General features: G+C 43.0%; 1 protein-coding gene across 8 annotated transcripts in view; it reads left to right on the forward strand.

Annotated features, from left to right (window-relative positions):
- LOC144608490 (potassium channel subfamily T member 1-like) overlaps positions 1 to 20,276 on the forward strand; it is a 291,806-nt gene that overhangs the window by 90,787 nt on the left and 180,743 nt on the right. Inside the window, exon 1 of one of the 8 annotated variants that reach the window (XM_078426321.1) lies at positions 15,548 to 15,965. The exons of the other annotated variants lie outside the window; for them this stretch is intronic. Coding sequence (XP_078282447.1) covers positions 15,820 to 15,965 — 146 coding nt within the window. The 5' untranslated portion in view covers positions 15,548 to 15,819. Of the gene's footprint in view, positions 1 to 15,547; positions 15,966 to 20,276 lie in introns of those variants that run through there. 8 annotated transcript variants of the gene reach the window in all.

Below are 20,276 nucleotides of genomic sequence, written 5' to 3' on the forward strand. Positions count from 1 at the left end.
TAAAAAAAAATTATGATCAAGTGTTCCCTGAAGTTCCTTTAATTACCAGTTATAAATGAATCCTTTCTTATTGCACAATACTAGATCTAAAATAGCCCATTTTTCTTCTTTGTATTTTGCTCAAGATATCAGGACAGACTTTGGGGGAAGTGGGAGTAAATTGGGATGAAAAGCAAGAATAGATTGAGGAGGTCAGAAGTGATAAGAGGGTGAGGCTAGGATAAAGTTGAGATATGTACATGTTTAAGTCTGAGAAAATGCAATTAACAGGGATAGAGAGATGGTGAATTTGAGGATCTGCTTCTGGAGAATGAAACTGGGATACTTAAGCAGGCTGGCATGCAGAAGTGTTGGTTGGCATATGTGCAGCTTTAAAGGAACCCTGCAGGATCCAGTCCTTTCAATGCTAGATTTCCCAGGCCCTGGAAGTAGGGCACTGATTAAGTTCAAAGCACACTCAGATTAAAATATACAGAATAGGAGATTGCAGGTTATTCACTGCTTTCACCCCCCTCCTCTCTGCCTACATACACCTCCATGAAAGCATGAAATAAGCACATGGGAGTCGGATTTATGATCTTTGCAATTTTATCCATGCCCAAATGGCTTGGGGGGGGGGGGGATGAAATTGATTGATTGATTGATTGATTAAATTTTCTTGGGATTATGGGCAATTTGCTGTTTTAAACCAGTGGTGGCATTTAATGCTAACTCAAAGCAACTCTGTAATTTATTTGCAGTTTAAATTGAATTACGCCATCTTTTGTCATAAATAGACTTAAAGCTTAATCGTGATCTCGGGCCACTTAAATTAATTGACAATCAATGGACATAAGAGGAAAATCTCCCATCTATCTGGATCCTGTGATGGTTGGTGTGTAGCCATGTTTAGTTTGGCTGGGGCATTGATAGATCTCTCCTTCATTCGCAGAGTTGTGCTTGTTTTCTTACAATTAAAATCAATTATATCCAGTGCGTTTTTTGTGGACAAATGAATAAACATATGTGTCGTGCTGCCGAGAAACAAAAGAATGACATTTAGCATTTTAGAAGTGCTGGTACACTGTACCAGCGCGTGCTCTCACAGTAAAGCATATTTTACATGTCCAAGGTTATGCAAAGGAACATTGCATTATTCGGTTGTAATAATTTTAGTGCAAAATGTTTGGTGTGTAGTTTGCAGTCAGTATGGTTGCATTTCCCTGGTGTACCTTAAACTGCCGATATATTTATCAGTATTGAGTAACAAGGTTGCGACATGACTAGGATTATTGAAAATGTCATAACACAAAATCTAATGATTTAATTTGCACTTTTGAACTGGAGGATTGTGTTACAACCATAAGACCTGCCTTTGTTTGGCAGTGACCCTGTCAAGTATGGGGAATTTGATCTACAAATCAATTGCCGTGAAATATATCCAATATATTTATGCAGTAAACATAACAATGCCGATTTGCTATTTCATTCTCGCCTTTCTTCAACACTATGTCTAACTTTTATCCCGTTCAAAATTATTCTCACGACTCTTCACTAAATCTTGCGATATTCTCTGCTGAATACTTCAATTTGAGGCAGATTTCATCTAGTTATCAGCAAGTCTTTGATATTCTGCAAGTCTTTGGCTCTGGAACTATTCTTAAATCCTGCTGCTAGCTTTTCAATTTAGAGTTTAGATATACAGTGCTGAAATGGCCCCTTCGGACCACTGAGTTTGCGCCTACCAATGATCAGCCACTTACACTAGGTATATCCTACACACTAGGAATAATTTACAGAACCCTATTAACCTACAAACCTGCTCGTCTTTGGAACGTGGGGGGAAACCGGAGCACCCTGTGAAAACCTATGGGGTCACAGGGATAACGTGCAAACTCTCTACAGTCAACACACATAGTCGGGATCGAACCTGGATCTCTGGTGCTATAAGGCAGCAACTCTATTGTTGTGCCATCCTCACTCATTCATGTAATTACAATCACTACGGCTAGAAGGCGATGCAGTGGCACAGCTGGCAGAGCTGCTGCCTCCCAGTGCTGGAGACCTTGGTTTAATCCTGACCTCCGATGCCATCTATGTGGAGCTTGTACCTGTGACCACATGGATTTTCTCCGGGTGCTCCAGTTTCCTCCCACATCCCAAAGACGTGCAGATTTTTAGGTTAATTGGCCTCTCTAAATTACCCCAAATGCGTGGGATAAGGATGTAATGGTGGGGAAACATAGGACAAGTGTTAATGGGTGATCAGTGGTTCGCCTGGACTCAGGTCAAAGGGCTTGTTTCCATGTTTTATCTTTCAAACAATCAACCAAAAAAATGCTCTGCAGGATCGTGACTCTCATGGTTCCTTGTAAGAGTATCTCACTATAAACAAGTGTTGTATGCCTCTCTCAGCTCATCTCCCTCGAGATAATGGACCATGTACAGAGAGAATTCTCATAAGGAGCCTGATATATCCTGGTCCCCATTTGCAAATCAAGTGAGCTGTTCCATGGTTAAATGCTAACATCACCCACATGCTGGGACATGCTCCCAGGGGTGGTGGCGGATACGATAGGGGCTTTTATGCAGCCCTTGGATAGGTACATGGATTTGCAGGAAATTGAGGGATATGGATCATGTGCAGGCATGGAGGTTTATCTTGAGTTGGCACCATGTTCAGCACAGATATTGTAGCCTATTCTTGTGCTGTACTGTTTTATGTTCTGAATGTTCTGTTCGTTTTAGAATGATATTCCCGCTGTCTATTGGACTGCACTCCTGCTCATGTGAACTGATGCAGCAATAAATAGGCTGCTGCTTTAATGAACATTGCCATATGTCATTACTGCAGAAAGGACAGGGAGCTAATTAAAATGTCGGCAAAGCAGGATGTGAATAAAACGGCAGCATGGATGTTGTTCTTATATTGCAGCAGTGAATATTTTCATTAAAATTGAAAAATCACTGACATCCAATTGTAATTTCTTTATCCATTCATGTGAGGCAATGTAAATTTGGTTTGTTCTCATTATTGCTCCCTGTTGTTTTAACACCAGTCAGAACTTGGCCACCTAATTTGTCAGCCAACGTGTTCAACTTGTCTGTAGGTGACAAACTCATCCTTGTTTTTTCCAATGTATACTTGCACTATGTTTGTTGCTCTGCTAACTATTGTTGTGCTTCAGTGTGTCATTTTTGATGCAGCCTATTGTACAAATCCAGAAGGTAAAGCTGGCATTTGACTCATTCTGCTGAAGGATCTGTTCACTTATCTAAAATGATGCATGACAATAGGTAGTTGAGCAACGTTTTGTATAGTGCGGCACAGTGGCGTAACTGGTAGAGCTGCTGCCTCACAGCGCCACAGACCTTGGTTTGATCCTGACCTTGGGTGCTGTCAATGTGAAGCTTACACATTCTCCCTGCGACCGCGTGGGTTTCCTCCGGGTGCTTTGGTCTCCTCTCGCATCCCAAAGAAATGTTGGTTTGTAGGTTAATTGGCCTCTTTAAATTGCCCCTATGCGTCAGGAGTGGATGTGAGAATGGGATAACATGGAACTAGTGTGAACGGCAGATTGATGTTTAATGTGGAATTGGTGGGCTGAAGGGCCTGTTTCCATTGCTCTTTTTTTTCAATTAATCAATTAGTTTGTCTCTCCTCTGCCCGGTTTGACAAACTACTTTAATGGTTTCCCTTTGAAATTTGTTGCTGAATCTGCTCTCCCACTTATTTTGGACTGTGCACTGCTGATTATAACATGTTGTACATCATTCTCCTCATGGAAAGCAAGGCACACAATGCATTGACGTCTCATGTATCATTACAAACTTGTCGTTTTGGAAATTAAATTAACTCATGTTAAAGCATGTATTTCACATTTGTAACTTGGGCTAACTCAGTTACCTCAATTTCGACACAAAACTCTCATAACATTTCAAGCTATAATAATTGCAGTCCACTCTTAAAACCTCATCCTAGCTCTTAAATGAATCACATTGTATTAGCTTTCTCCTACAGTATTGACAGAGCTATTATCTTGTACATTTATTGCTTCAAGGATTTGACGCCATTGGCAAAAAAGCCGCTTTAATTGGTATAAGGAGACACAAGGAACTGTAGATGCTGGAATGTTGAGGAAAACACAAATTGCTGGAGTAACTCAAAAGATCAGGCAACATTTGTGGAGGGAGTGGACAGATGACATTTTGTGTCGGGGCCATTCTTCAGATTGATTGTAGTATGGGGAAGAAAGCTGGATAACAGGTAGAGGGTGGGACAAATGCTAACAAATGATAGATGGGTAGAGGTGAGGGATGTTGAATTGGCAGATGGGTGGAGCAAGTGACAAAGGCTAGATGTGTAAAGGAGGCACAAGAGTGTCAGAAGAGGAGAAAAGAAGAGTGAAATGTAAAGCCAGATGGATGGATATATTGAAGGGTGATATTTTGATTTCCAATGGCAAGTCCTGAACAATGGTAATGAGCTGCCCTTTTAAATCATGTGGTGAATGTATCTACAGAGGTTCTGGATTTTGGTCAGGGATTCGCATGGGTTAAACTGCATTGGGTGAAGATGAGTTTCTGTGATGCCCGGGCTCTCAGAATAAGAATAATTCACTTGGTACTTCTGGTTATCGTAGGTTGCAAGCACTTCAACCTTGCTTTTGCAATCACATGCTGAACTTTGGAAAGTGTAATGCCTGAAGGTTTTGTAGTGTAACTGCTCCCAGAGGCAAACAACTAACATAAAGCTACCAACCAAATATTATTTACTGAATGTAGTAAGTTCTTAACCAATAGTGTTCTCCAGTACAAAGGATGCCACATTTGTGCAACTGGTAGTGCTGCTGCCTCACAGCATGAGAGAATAAGAGATAGAAGCAGATTTAGGCCATCCAGCCCATCAAGTCTATTCTGCCATTCAATCATGGCTGATCGATCTCTCCCTCTTAACTCCATTCTCTTGCCTTCTCCCCATAACCTCTGACACCCGTATTAATCAATCACATGCCAGAGACCGGATTCAATCCTTGGATGCCATCTGTGTGGTGTTCGCACGTTCTCCCTATGACCATGTGGGTTTTTGCTAGGTGCTCCGGTTTCCTCCCACATCCCAAAGACGCGTGGGTTTTTGAAGGTTAATTCGCTGCTGCGAATTGGCCCCCATGCATCGAAAGTGGGATAACATACAACAGGTGTGAAAGGGTGATTGATGGTTACCATGGATATGGTGAGCCAAAGGGCCTGTTTCCATGCTGTATCATCAATGAGGTAAGTTGAAAATGAGGTAGGTTGAAAAATCAGAACCATATCCTAGCTTGTGGGTGAACCGTTTAGTAGCCTAAGTAGGGAAAGGAGCTGTTCCTGAATCTGGGGGTATGTGCTTGGGGGCGGATTACACAGGTTTTGGCGAGATTGTAAACTGAAAAGTGATGATAATGACAAATTGCAGTAAGATGTAAAAAGAAGAGTGAGTTGGTGGGTTAGTGTGTAGATGAGTAGTAAGAATTTGTGGTGAGTTGATGGGAATAAGTGGAGAATAAAAAAAATGCAGTCACAGGGAGAATGTGCAAACTCCGCAGAGATTGCACCCAAGGTAGGGATCAAACCTGAGTCTCAGGCGCTGAGGCAGCAGCACGAGGTAGTAAATGGGTGCAGATTTAATGGGTGGAAAGGACTTTGTCCATGATGTAATGCTCTAAATCAGTATTAACATGCAATTTTCTAGTGCCTACCATGTAGTATAGTACCAAGTCACCTAGCCATCGGTCGGTTGTTAATACCTGCTAATCCAGCCATCAATTTGATAAAGATCCAGGCATCATTCTGGTAAAATATATTTTAATCTCCAAGGGTCTTGAACCTCTGACATTGGAGACGGAGGCAGTAATCACTGACCGTGGCTGTTGGAGGATAATTTATAAAGATATCCCATGAATAAATATATAATTTACATTCCAATACTAAATCTCTACAAAATAAACTGTTCAGTTAGCGTAACATTGGATTGTTGAGCTTCAGGCAGTAGTGATGTGGTAATCCTGATGCGTTGAGGTATATGTACAGTGAAAATTCCCTTTTTGGAAGGTTAGTTGAAGCAGCCAGCAGCTCTGAGTCATCAGACCATCTGTGACTTTAATAAAACATTCTCTACCTCTTCTGACAATCCAGTCAAGGGGAGTAATAAGCTGCCCTGCTTTCCACGATAACAGCCAGTTTTATTCACTTGCTCCTTCAGATAAAATAAATTCATGTATTCTCTGCAAATTACTTTATGATTTGAACATTTTTCATTTTCACAATCCCCTCTTTGCCTCGCCTTGTTGAGAGCAGTAACGTTGTCTCGACCTGAAACGTCACCTATTCCTTCTCTCCTGAGATGCTGCCTGGCCTGCTGAGTTACTCCAGCATTTTGTGAATAAATACCTTCGATTTGTACCAGCATCTGCAATTATTTTCTTACGATTCCTCCATTGTTGCTTTGAGGCAGCAATGCAAACTGGAGGAACAGTACCTCGTATTCCTCTTTTGTAGCTGATAACCCAGCATTGTGAAGATTAAATTCTCCAATTTCAAGTAATACCCACCTACTCCCTGTTCTCTTCCTCCTGCTCCCACCCTATTGCATTACGCCTGCGTTTCTCCCACCTCACTCTCCAAGTCACCATGCTCTTTACCCCTCCTCTGTATGCTCACCTCCATCCCCATGTCACACATTTCCCTTTTAACCCCCTCCTCCTGCATCCTACAATCCGTATCTTTCCTTCCGGCCTTGCATTTCACTCCTCTCCTTATCTGACATTCTTTTGTCTCCTTTTCGCCTCTAACCTTCGTCACTTGCTCCACCCATCTGCCAATCAACTTCACCCCCTCGCCTGTATCCACCTATCACCTGTCGTGAGGTTGGAGGATAAAAGGGAAATATGGGACATCACCTGTCCAATTCCCTCCACAGATGCTACCTCATGCATAGGAAAGTTTTAGTGGGATATGGGCCAAACCCGGTCAGGTGGGACTAGTATAGATGAGACACCTTGGTTGGCATGGCCATGTTGGGCCGAAGGGCCTGTTTCCATGCGTTATGACTCTCTGAGTTCCTCCAGCACTTTGTCATTTGCTCAAGTTTCCACCATCTGCAATATTTATTATTCTGAAAATGTGCAAGATTTTTTATTTGAACAATGTATTTGAATAAGACAGAATATTATCAGCAAGAAATAATTATGTTTCTCTGCTGCTCTAGATGTCAACTTATTTACATCGGCGAAACCAAGCGCAGGCTCGGCGATCGCTTCGCTGAACAACTGCGCTCGGTCCGCATTAACCAAACTGATCTCCCGGTGGCCGAGCACTTCAACTCCCCCTCCCATTCTGACCTTTCTGTCATGGGCCTCCTCCAGTGCCATAGTGAGGCCCACCAGAAATTGGAGGAACAGCACCTCATATTTCGCCTGGGCATTTTGCAGCCCAGTGGTATGAACATCGACTTCTCCAACTTTAGATAGTTCCTCTGTCCCTCCCTTCCCCGCCTCCTTCCCAGATCTCCCTCTATCTTCCTGTCTCCACCTATATCCTTCCTTTGTCCCGCCCCCCTGACATCAGTCTGAAGAAGGGTCTCGACCCGAAATGTCACCCATTCCTTCTCTCCCGAGATGCTGCCTGACCTGCTGAGTTACTCCAGCATTTTGTGAATAAATACCTTCGATTTGTACCAGCATCTGCAGTTATTTTCTTATACAATTATGTTTCCTTCCTTGGTGGGACAGGAGAAGAACATATGTGGGTATCTTGTTGTGTGTCCAGTTGCGGCACTTCATTTGAAGAGAGGATCACCAAGTGTTCTGCAATTTACACATTTCTTTTCTTTTCCAATTGGAATTTACAGTATTGAAACAGTTCTGTGCCAATTAATAGTTCACATTAACCTTCTTTATTCTGTTTCCGGCAAGCTTTTCAACCCATTTCTACATTGTAATCTGTCATGTACTTATCAACCTCATCCTGAAATTCACCTACAGTATGTTAGTTGCCTCAGTCAATCTGCATTCCAAACCCTCTCTCATGAAAAACAAATCTGCTGAATTCTCTATTTGATTTATTTGTGACAACTCTATATTTCAGAGCCCCAAGTCTGGTCTTCCTCACAAAAGGAAGCATTCTCAACTTCTTAACAATCAAAAACCTGCATAATTTAAATGATTCTGAGAGGTTACTCTCACCTTCCACCTTTTATACTTTGAGTAAGACGGAATAAAAATCTCCTGGTACGTGAATCACATCACCCTCAAGGATCATGAACATCCCACACACAAGTGGTGATAAAGTTACCAATATCCACATTGAAAGAGAAAATTAATACAAGTCACTGAACCACAGAGAATAATCTCAGTGCCACAGATTCTAATCAAACTAGATAAAAGAACATAGAACGTTACAGGAACACGCGCTTTGGCCCACAATATAATGCCAAGTTAAACTCATCTCCCTTGTCTGCATACAGCGCATATCCCTCATTCTCTGCATATCCACATGTCTATCCAAAAGCCTTTTAATGTCATATTCTGATCTACTCCTGGCAGCACCTTCCAGGCACCCACCACTCTATGTGGGGAGATGGCAGCGGGAAACTTGCCACGCACATCTTCTTTAAACTTTGCCCCTCTCACCTAGGTCTTCTGGTCCTTGACATTTCCTCTCTGGAAAAAAGATTCTGGCTGCCTCCCCCTTTTATGCCTCAAAGTAGAAGATCTTGTGTTTTATTTAAAGTAATGAGTGGAAAAGCTGATTGCTACAGAGTGAAAATTCTCAGTCACTAAAAAAATATTCAGCAGCTTTATTAACGTAGCCCTCCATATTTATCAAAAGGGCAAAAATCTAATAGCTAAGAAAGCATCTCTCGCATTCGTCACTTCCAAATGCGACAAATTTACTTTTGCTTTATCGGCAAGGAGATAATTGGCTTAATTTGGCCCAATACAAAGCTTTTAAGGTATTATATTTTTGTAATGAAGAAGTCTGTTGCCCAGTCTTTAATATTTTTATTTTACATTTCCAACATCCGTGGAAGTTTGCTTTTGCTTTCTGGTAATCCATTGTCATGGCTCCAACATTGCTCCGTGTTACCTCAAACGATACAATCCTAATCTGTTCAAACGACAATCTGCCAAGGCTCGGTATTAGTGGTGTAAAATCTTTTCTGAGCTACTTCCAGTGCATTAATATCCTTTCCTAAATAAGGAGATTAATACCGGAGGCCGTATTCAAATAAGGTCTTAACTGCAGGAGACCCCAGAGACTGCAGATGCTGGAATCTTAAGCAAAACACAAAGTGCTGGAGAAACACAGTGAGTAAGGCAGCATCTGTGGAGGGAGTGGACAGACCCTCTGTTTCTCACCTGATCTCAGACAGAATCATTTTTGCAGCATGGAATTTGGTTGAAATGGATAGTGGATATTCTGTACTGCATCTTCCTGGAAAGTGATGCCAGACTGTTTTGAGTGTGTAAAGTGGACAAGCCTTGTGGGCTTTAATTTACAATATCCAAATGTTGCTGATGAAACTGGTGTTTCTTTGGGAATCTTTAAACAATTGCATATACCTTTCCTTTCTATTTTTACTGTTTAGTTTAGAGATGCAGCATGGAAACTGGCCCTTCTGCCCACCGAGTCCACATCAACCTTTAATTACCTGCTCACGCTATTTTTATATTATTCCACTTTCTCGTTCACTCCCTAGGCACAATATGGTCAATTGCGCAGGCTAATTAAACCTATACACCTGCACGTCTTTGGGATGTGGGGGGAAACCGGAGCACCCAGCGAAACCCCACATGGTCACGGGAAGAATGAGCAAACCCCACGCAAACAGGACACAAGGTCAGGATTGAACCTGAGGTCTCTGGGGCTTTGAGGCAGCAGCTCTACCAACTGTGCTGCTGTTGTTATGTGCTAAGGCCATGGAACTATTAAACTGCTGTTGTGGCAATCCAGTAGGACCACTCTGCCTATTCCATAGGATGTAAAAGACCTCATTTTGTCAGAAGACCAGAACTCTTGCTGGTATCCCAGCCAACATTCCTCCCTCATCCAACATCAATAAGACTAATCTACAGGTGCCTCATTTCATCAGCAGTGGTGGAATATTGCTATGCGTAAATTAGATGTGATTCACCATGTACTGTACCAACTGTGTTTATAGTTGATTGTGACGTTCAAGGCACAAGGAACTGCAGATACTGGAATCTTGAACAAAACACAAAGTGCTGCAGGAACTCAGCAGGACAGGCAACTTCCACGGAGGGCATGGATAGGTGATGTTTTGGGTCGGGACCCTTCTTCAGACTGAATCAGTCGAAAGAGGGGTTCCAACCCAAAATGTCAGCTATCCATGTCGTCCACAGATGCTGCCTGACTCGCTGAGTTTCTCTAGCACTTTGTGATTGCGAAGCTCATTGGGATCTCATGAGAGTGTGGAAAATGCAATGCAGAATGAATCATTTGTTGCATGAAGATGCCGAAGATAATTCTCCTACTTAACAGGATCTCTGGTTAGAAAGATGCAATCATAAATTTTCATTTAACAGCAGTGAGAGTACTGAAATTAGATCATGATATTAAACTCATTTCCTGTTGTCTGATTTGCTCAGGCCACATAAATGGATTACATAAAAAGCCTTATTTGCCAATTCTAACTCCTGCTCATTTATTTGCAGGACTTTTATAGTGAACAAAAAGGTGCCAGTAGGCATATCGCTCCATGCTGTTGAATTCTGTGGCAGATCATTCGTCTATAAGCTGTTTAAGAGCCAGCCTGTCGAATTTGATTGATAAATTATATAATTTAAACTTTAAACTTTTTGTAATGTTAAAATTTCTAAAAATGTGAAAATTTAGTTTTTAACTTTTTAGAGATGCTTGGACGCTGCACAGCCACACAAAAATACTCTTTATTTATAACGTACTGATGCACAGATCTTTCCAAACACCTTTACCAATGCATAAGCAAATGTGACAGAATCATAGAATAATGTAACACCGACCAGTCATTTGACCTATTTAACATTAGCCAGCCCTTTAGTGGAACCAAAGCAAAAATAGTTCAATTCCCAGTTGTTTCTCATAAGTCTGCAATTCTTTTGCCTTCAAAAGCATGTCCAATGTCCCATGGAATCTGCTCCCAGTACCTTTTCAAGCAGTATATTCATACCATGAAAACTCATTCTTATTGCGGCCTCATATTCCTTTGATAATAACCGTGTCCATTCCTTCCAGGAACTCTGCAGCAGTAAACCCTTTATTTTCCCCAATTCTAGTTGACATTATCTACCCCCCTCCCTGCCCTTTTAACTCCCTTTCCTCCCTGTGTCCACCCTCGGCATTCCCCTCCCCCCTCTTTTCCCTTCTCCCAATCACCTTCTATCTATATCCCTCTCCTTGGTTTCTCATTTCACACTTCTCTCCTTATCTGATAACCATCTGACAATCAACTCACCTGCATCCGCCTTTCACTTGCCAGGCTTTGTCCTGCCTCCACCTCTTTTCAGCTTCATGTTTGACATTAAGGAAGTGCTTCGTCAACTGGCTCTGCCTCTCCTTTGCCGATAAAGAAATGCTAATGAAACTCTCCTTCACCGAAAAATAAATGCAAATGAAGTCAGAGAAAACTAAACTAGAAGCATCTTTGGAATTATTGACTTGTGAAAAAGAGACATCCGCAGCCATTGCTGAAGCAGAGGCCCTGGAAGCTGCTGTTGAAGCTCAAAGTGAGAAACACAACAGTGAGCACAATTGGGATCCCATTCCTTCAGAAAGGACACAACACACTAAGCAATATGTCATCGACCAGGCCAAGTCAGGAGAGGAGGACGACAAAGCCACACTGTTCACAGAGTCAGAGGTTCGCAGTGACACTCCAGCTTCACGCCAATCCAGAAAGCAACCCTTTTCACCCAGACTCAACCCTTTCACCCAACCATCCCAGTCGTGTCTCAAATTCAACACCCATTGATTCTTCTCGTTTGAGTCCACAGCGACTTCAATTCTCTGATTGCGAACTGGACGCTAATTGGCCACGCAAAGTAAGTTTTGACATCAATGACCAGCACGTCAATGACTCTTACACCCAACGGATGTTGCAAAACAACAATCAATGCCCTGCTCCCAATCTTAAGCCTCCAGACCTCAACAACTCAAACACTACGGACTGTGTAAGATGCTTGGCTCGTTGCAACAGGCTTACTTCAATTCAATGACAAGCCACAGAGCCACAGAGCTACAGAGCATGGTAACGCTCATTTTGAAATGCAACAAGAGGATTGGACGTTACCAAGTGAAGAAATGGACCTGTTCAAATGGCTTGGTAAGGAGTTAGCAGGACATGTTGAACAGATCAAAGCCATTCATATAACTCATCCAGAAATAGGGTTAGAAATGATATGGGACAGACTCGAGCAATGATATGGCTCAGCTGAAGTTATTGAAGATGCTCTCTTCAAACGAATTGACAAAGATAACAAACAAAGATTATTCAAAGCTAAGAAAGTTAAGTGACCTATTAATGGAACTTCAGCCAGCCAAGGCCGAAGGAGACCTTCCCGGCCTTTTCTTCCTCGACAAATCAAGAGGCCTCAATCTAATACAATACAATACAATATACCTTTATTGTCATTGTACAGGGGTACAACGAGATTGGGAATGTGCCTCCCATACGATGCAATAATTTAATTAGCTAGTCAGTATTAATTATTAATTTAAACAACCCAACGAAACAAATTGTAACAGTTTTAATTGTACAGAAACTTCCTTTCAACCTGCAAGAAAAATGGGCATCAGTTGGCTCATCCTACAAGCGCTTACACCATGTTCCATATCCTCCCTTTAACTTCTTTGTCAACAGTTGGAGAGGTGAATACCAAAAACGAGCCAAGTTTCAACTTCACCTCTCCCACAGACACGGCTTTCAAGACAGAGAGACCCCCTGGGAAACCAAACAGACAGAGAGAGGTCTCAGTACATAAAATAGAGATATTCCCCGAAGCGCTCTCCAATCGAAAAGTTCTCCAAAGAAAGACGATTGTGAGAGACTGTGCCAAATACATAAGAAACCTCACCCCCTACACAAGAGCCGTGCCTTTCGGGAAAGGCCCATTGAAGAACGTAAAGCAATCTTAAAAGAGAACTACATTTGCTTTAAATGTTGTGCTTCTTCATCACATATGGCAAAGAACTGCAAATTCAAGGCGCAGTGCTCTGAATGTGACAGTGAAAAGCATCATACAGCTCTCCACCCCGGACCAGCTCCCTGGATCAAAGTGACCGAACCTGCTCCAGAGCACAGCCGGGAGGAAGACATCTCATCACCATAACGTCACCACAAAATGTACACAAGTCTGTGGCGGAGATCTATCAGACCGGTCCTGCTCAAGGATCTGCCTTGTGAAAGTATATCTGGCAGGCCATCAAGTCAAGGCAAGGAGGCTTTATGCAATTGTAGATGAGCAGAGCAACAGATCTCTCATCCGCTCAGAGTTCTTTGAAATATTCAATGACCAAGGGCCAAGCTCTCCTTACTTCCTAAAAACGTGCGCTGGAGTAAAGGAGACAACGGGGGAAAGAGCCAGTGGATACAAAATGGATGGAACAGTCAGCCTTGCATTGCTCAGCCTCATTGAATCCAACGAGATAACAGATCTGAGATTCCAACTCCCAATGTTGCTCTTTACCGCGCTCATTTGAAGTCAATAGCGCACCTCTTTCCCAGATCTTGGCCCAGAAGCTCCCATCATGCTCCTGCTTGGATGGGACATCATCAGAGTTCACAAAGTATGCAGACAGGCCAAAGGCCCCCACGACGCACCTTACGCACAGAGGCTGGACCTGGGATGGGTTGTTGTAGGTAATGTGTGTCTTGGCAATGTCTACAAACCACTAACAGTAGAGACCTTCTATACTAAGACCAGAGAGGGAGAGCAGCCAACGCTGTTTGAACCAATGTGTTTCATGTCAAGGAGAAATATAATGGAATCCAGATCCCTCAATGTTCCACGATATAATTCAGGGAGAACCTTGCCTGCAAAGCTGATCACGCAGGCTACAACGTGTTCAGTCAAACCAAAGAAGACAACCAGATCGCTCCTTGTGTCCAAGATGCCTCTTTCATGAAAATAATGAAAGGAGGTTTGAAGAAAGTTGCAGCAACAGGGCAGCACCGCTATCATTTAAACATCCACGCTGATGGCTCTCCAACAACAGGCCTCAGGCACTGAATCGTCCCAAGTCTCTCATACACAACTTTGAGAGAAAACCTGAAATGAGAGACCACTTCCTCATGAGACCACATGGGAAAGAATGAGTGGTCTCGCTCGAAGAATCCTGGATTCTATGTTCCTGCAACTGAAAAACACCAAACTTACCCACAATGTACTTGTTCCCTTCATGGCAGAAGTAGCATCCATTATCAACGCAAGGCCACTTGTTCCAGTGTCCACTGACCCGGACGACCCGTTCTTCCTGAAGCCAGCTGCTCTACTCACACAGAAAGTGAACGTCCTTCCTGCTCCTGCTGGTGAGTTTGATGTCAAAGACTTCTACAAGAGTCAATGGTGACAGGTTCAGGTTCAACACCTGTTCTACACCTTCTGGGACAGATGGAGGAAACAATACCTCCCAACTCCACAGCCACTCCAGAAGTGGCAGTGCAGCCAGCCGGACAGACAGTCCGGGAATCTTGTTCTACTCGAGAACGGTCAAACCCCAAGAAATGAGTGGCCTCTTGAACTTGTCACTCGGGTCTTCCCTTGCAATGACAGGAATGAGCGCCCTCTTGCCTCTGATCAAGTAAAAAAATTGACGCCATCTAGGTTGATTAGTGATCACTGATCAGTGAGGAAGAGGTGCATTGTTGTTGCCTTTTAGCTATTTGCCAATGCCCATCTGCCTTCACAAGTGTCTACTTTGAAGAGTAAGGGATCCCCCAAGTGACCCAGCCAACATCAACCCAACCCCCAAGATTGACGCAAAAAGCTGGAGTAACTCAGCGGGACAGGCAGCATTTCTGGAGAGAAAGAACAGATTATTTGGACATTGTCATCTGCTGTTTATGGCAGCTTGCTCTCTGCAGATTTTCTGCTGGGTTTTGTCAAAACACAATCAGTATTTAATGACTAAAGAGCTTTGGGATGTTTCGATGTCGAGAACGAGTCGATAAAAACTGCAAGTTGGATCTTATCACAGTTACATGAAAAGAAATGAAGAAGGGTCTCGACCCAAAACGCCACCCACCCAGTCCTTCTCGCCAGAGATGCTGCCTGTCCCGCTGAGTTACTCCAGCTTTTTGTATCTGCATGGAAAGAAATGCGAGGTTTATTTTTTCTCTCCAAGTGATGCAGTGATTTCTGTGGGTGGATGTGATGCCGGGGGGACGGATGTTTATTGCCACCTGCCATAAAACACAATTGCTTCTGCAACTTTCCTTTTAAGCGTTATTGAGGATCCGATTCTCCTCCTACCCGCGCTACTGTGAAAGTGGTCACGGTGCATCTCACGTGTGATCCACTCGTCACGATAATGAAATGCTTCCGTGCGTGTTGCTGAACGCAGGTGCGATAATAACGGTAGCAACACCAAGAATGTGGCCCTTTATTATTTATCGCATCGCGAAGACTTGGACCAAAAATATCTGGTGATTGGGACTATTCCACTTGCAAGGAGAGGGAGAGGCGCATCCAAACTCCGGGCCAGGTGGTTGTTGCCTGCAGTCAGTCTTGTGTGCAGTGCAAGAACTGCTGTGTTTATCAATGAGCAGCATTCATTGGAGAGAACTCCGTGCAAACCTGAACGATGGCAGGGACGAAGCTGAAACCGTCCTCCTCGGAGCCAGAGGCAGTGATGAAGGCTGCATCAAAGAACGCCAAGAATGCAAACGTAAACAGTTCCCCCAAACCACTCCGGAGGATGGGATCTTTAGGGAGTGACTACGGACCAAGGTACTGCAGTTTCTGTGGACGGATTTATTATCAGCAAGATCTCTCTGCTAAGGGGCAGGATGAGGAAACTAGAGTTCTGCTCAGATGGCAATGTGTGGTGCTCTCAGTCGGTTTGAGAGGGCGAGAAGTTATATTTACGTAGCCAAGTAGGGGAGAGGGAAGGGATGAAGAACAGAGGTTCATTTCGATGCCTGGTGTGTTTCGTACATTGATTTAAAGATCAGCAACCAGTTTGATTGCCTGCTATTATTCATCTTTATTTTCTAAAAGCTCCTCGCGCTATATATTGATAATACTGTTTTAATTGTTTTCTTACTGAATATTCAGCTCACTGGATGGCTAAGATAACACATTCGCTTTTGATCAAATTGAAGAGTGGGGAATGAATTAGTTGTATCACTGGTGATCGACTTATTACACGTGCTCACCCCAGCTAGTTATCTACTTGTTAGTTCATTATTGTCATATTAGTCATGCAGAGCATGAGCTAATGTTCAATATGTTTTGGCATTACCAGTTTACCTGCTTATTTCAAAGACTGGTGGAGAGAGGGGGATTTTCCTGAGCAATTTCACCTTCCACAGTTTTTGTTTATATTGCTGAAATCTTTTTAGTAAAAGTTTAGCAGGTACATGCTGCACAGTTTTTTAAAAATATGCACATTCGTAGAACTTCGCGAAGAAAAATCAATTTGCTGTAAATTTGATTAAAAAAATTAATTCTTCAACTTGTTTCCAGTATGTTTCCACCCCCTTTTGAAGGTGATCACAAGAGAAATGTAAGATTGTGCAGGTCGCGCCTTGTACACTTATAATGTTTATAATAATATCACTTTAGGCACTTCCTTTCAGAAAGCCTAAAATAGTGACCCGGAACAAAATAAAGAGCCTGTCTTGTGTGGGACCCCATGTTGTAAGTTAGTGTTCTCCATGCAGATTAACTGGGACACTGCTGGGGAAATAACTAGCTCAAAGCACGGCTGAAAATTGAAAGGTTGGGAATTATTATGAATTGAGGGATTATATGTGGAATCCAGAACTATGTGTTGGGAAAACCAAATCAGTGCCTTAGATTGAGATGGTTAATGTTGTTGATGCAGCATTATGTGATGTAATGTTCATACAATTACATGTAAGTTTTTCAATCTTGTTTTAGACTGACAAATATTACATAATGAAACCACATTGACAAAGCTGGTGGATCTATTGCCTCAATACTGGAGATCCAGGTTTGATCCTGACATCTAATGTGTGGAGATTGCATGTTTCCCCTCTGCTCCGGTTTCCTCCCACATTCCAAAGGTGTGTGGGTTTATAGGTTAATTGCCCATTGTAAAATTGCCCCAGGTGTGTAAGGAGTGGATGAGAAAGTGGGTAACATAGAACTAAAGTCAACGGGTGATCAATGGTTGACGTGGCCTTAATGGGCCGAAGGACCTGTTTCCATGCTGTATCACTAAACTAAACAATGGCTGCGATTTATATTGTATGAAAATGGATACATTAAAATTTTGCGATGGAAAAAGTCACATCCATTTCAGTTGGTTTCACAAAGTGGGGTTTGAACCTTTACCTCGGTAAATTTATGTTGTCTTATTTCAATGAAAAGCAAGGTGAAGAGCCGAGGAGAGAGCCAAGGCTCTCCAAATGTTCCTTCCATAAGCTTCGGGTACAGTCTGGATCTTTCAACATACGTCATTGTGTACATTGGGTGTTTTCTCTAGAACTGTTATGCTACAATGCCAAGAAACTATTTTCTGCATTCTGGTGTTTTTCTTTTTGCTCTAACTGTTGTACTTGTGTTTAGCTTGATTGTATTCAAGTATGGTATTAGCTGATTTGATTGGATCGCAGGCAACAAAGCTTTTTTGCTTTATCTCTGCACAAGCCACGATAAAAAAACTTAGATTTTAATCCTCATGTGAATTTCCCAGTGTCATTTGCATGCATCTTCCGGCTGTCCATCTAGATCAGAGACCCATCACCTCTCTTCACACCGTTATAGAACTTTCTCTTGTGGTTGTATGCTTTTAACCTCTCTCATCTTGTACACCATGCCCTCCCAAGTACTGACCAGTGACTCTCAGCATTCCCCATGTATTTAGTGGTGCACGGCAATTCTCATTGGTGGGTTGGCGGTGGAGAGAGTGAACAGCTTCAAATTCCTGGTTGTTTAACATCACCGATTACTTCTCCTGGGCCCAGCACATAGATGCGATCATGAAGACGGTGACAAGTGCCTCCACTTCGAGGTTTACAGAGATTCGGCATGTTACCGAACACTTTAACAAACTTTCACAGACGAGCTGTAGGAAGTATCCTGACTGGTCGCATCATGGCCTTGGACGGCAGTTCCAACCCAGGGGAACACAAGAGGCTGCAGAGAGTGGTGGACCTGGGCCAGTCCATCACAGGTACAGCCCTCCCCACCACCAAAAGCATTTACATGAAGTGCTGCATCAAGAAAGAAGTATCTATCATCAAGGAACACCACCATCTGACCATGCCCTCTTCTTGCTGCTGCTATCAGGCAGAAGCCTCAAGTCCCACACCACCAGCTTGAGAGACAGCTACTTCCCTACAGATATCAGGTTACATAGAAAGGTGCTGGAGGAGGCCATTTGGCCCTTCGAGCCAGCATTGCCATTCATTGTGATCATGGGTGATCAGTAACCCATGCCTGCCTTCTCCCCGTATCCCTTGATTCCACTGCCCCGAGAGCTCTATCTAACTCTCTTTTAAATTCATCCAGTGAATTGGCCTCCACTGCCAGCTTTAAATACCTGGGAGTCCACATCACAGAGGATCTGACATGGACAACACACATTGCCGCACTGGTGAGTAAGGCAAGGCAGCGCCTTTACCACCTTAGACTGTTGAGGAAATTCAGAGTCTCTCTGAGGATCCTTCAGTGCTTCTACTCTGGGGCTGTAGAAAGCATCTTGTCTGGAAACATCACAATCTGGTTTGGGAACAGCTCTGCCCAGGACAGGAAGGCTCTGCGGAGAGTAGTGCGTTCGGCTGAACGCACTATGGGAACTACACTCGCCCCCCTGCAGGACCTATACATCAGGAGGTGCAGATCTTGAGCCAGCAACATTATGGGGAACCCCTACCACCCCAGCAACGGACTGTTCCAGCTGCTACGGTCAGGCAAACTCCTCCGCTGTCACGCTGTGAAAACAGAGAGGATGAGACGGAGTTTCTTCACACAGGCCACTGTTAACTCTCATATCACCAAGGACTAATTTAATTTACTGTATTAATTTATTTTTTGTGTTAAAAAAAAAATTCTATTCTGTTTTGTAGTTTTAGCACAATCCGTAGGCGTTGCCACTTTCATTTCACTGCACATCTTGTATAATATGTATGTGACAAATAAAGTTTGACTTGACTTGACTCGACAGAATTCCACAAATTCACAACTTTCTGGGTGAAAATGTTTTTTTCACCTCAGTTTTAAAGGTTTGTTCGTAACAACCTATATACCTCTCATCATTCCTCAACAACGGAACACTGCAATTCACTTCTTGCACTACCATGGACCTGGTTTTTTTTCTAACCGTGTTTTGCACTAATGTCCTTTTTTTTTGTTGCACAATCATCTCTCCTTTAGAAATTTTATATGTAATTTATATTAATTAATTTTTGTGTGCATTTGTCTGAGTACATGTGCCTGTGAAGCTGCTGCAAGCAAGATTTTCATTGTATCGGTACCTCACCACTCTTCATGTTGACAACTTGACTTATTTGGCTCACCCTTTTGCTCTTTTTCAATAATGCGTGACTTAGGATCGAGTAACAGGGCTTCGTTACAGCACTGGCTTCAGCAATTTCAGATAAAGATACCTCCTTTCACAAAATTACTCCATTCAACATTATTCTTTCTTTACTAGTTCCAATCCTTTTGATTGAATGATTGAAAGACTGCATGGGGAAGCGGTCCCTTCGGCCCACCGCGTGCATGCCAACCATTGAACACAAGTTCACACCAGTTCAATGTTATCACACTTTCGCATGCACTCCCTAGGAGCAATTTAAAGAGACCAATCAACCTACAAACCCACTAGTCTTTGGGATGTGGGAAGAAACTGGAGCACCCAGAGGAAACCCACGTGATCACAGAACGTGCAACGTTCACGCCGATAGTACCCAATGTCAGGATTGAATCTGGGTTTCTGGTGCTGTGAGACAGAGTCTCTACCAGTTGCACCACTGTGCCGCCCTGTATGCCACTGCGCTCATTTGCCTTTGACTATCCGTTTAAAAAAAAAATTCTCCCCAGCATGCCTACCCATCACTGATCTCTTAT

Source organism: Rhinoraja longicauda, chromosome 31, assembly GCF_053455715.1.
Source record: "Rhinoraja longicauda isolate Sanriku21f chromosome 31, sRhiLon1.1, whole genome shotgun sequence".
Classification (NCBI taxonomy): Eukaryota; Metazoa; Chordata; class Chondrichthyes; order Rajiformes; family Arhynchobatidae; genus Rhinoraja; species Rhinoraja longicauda.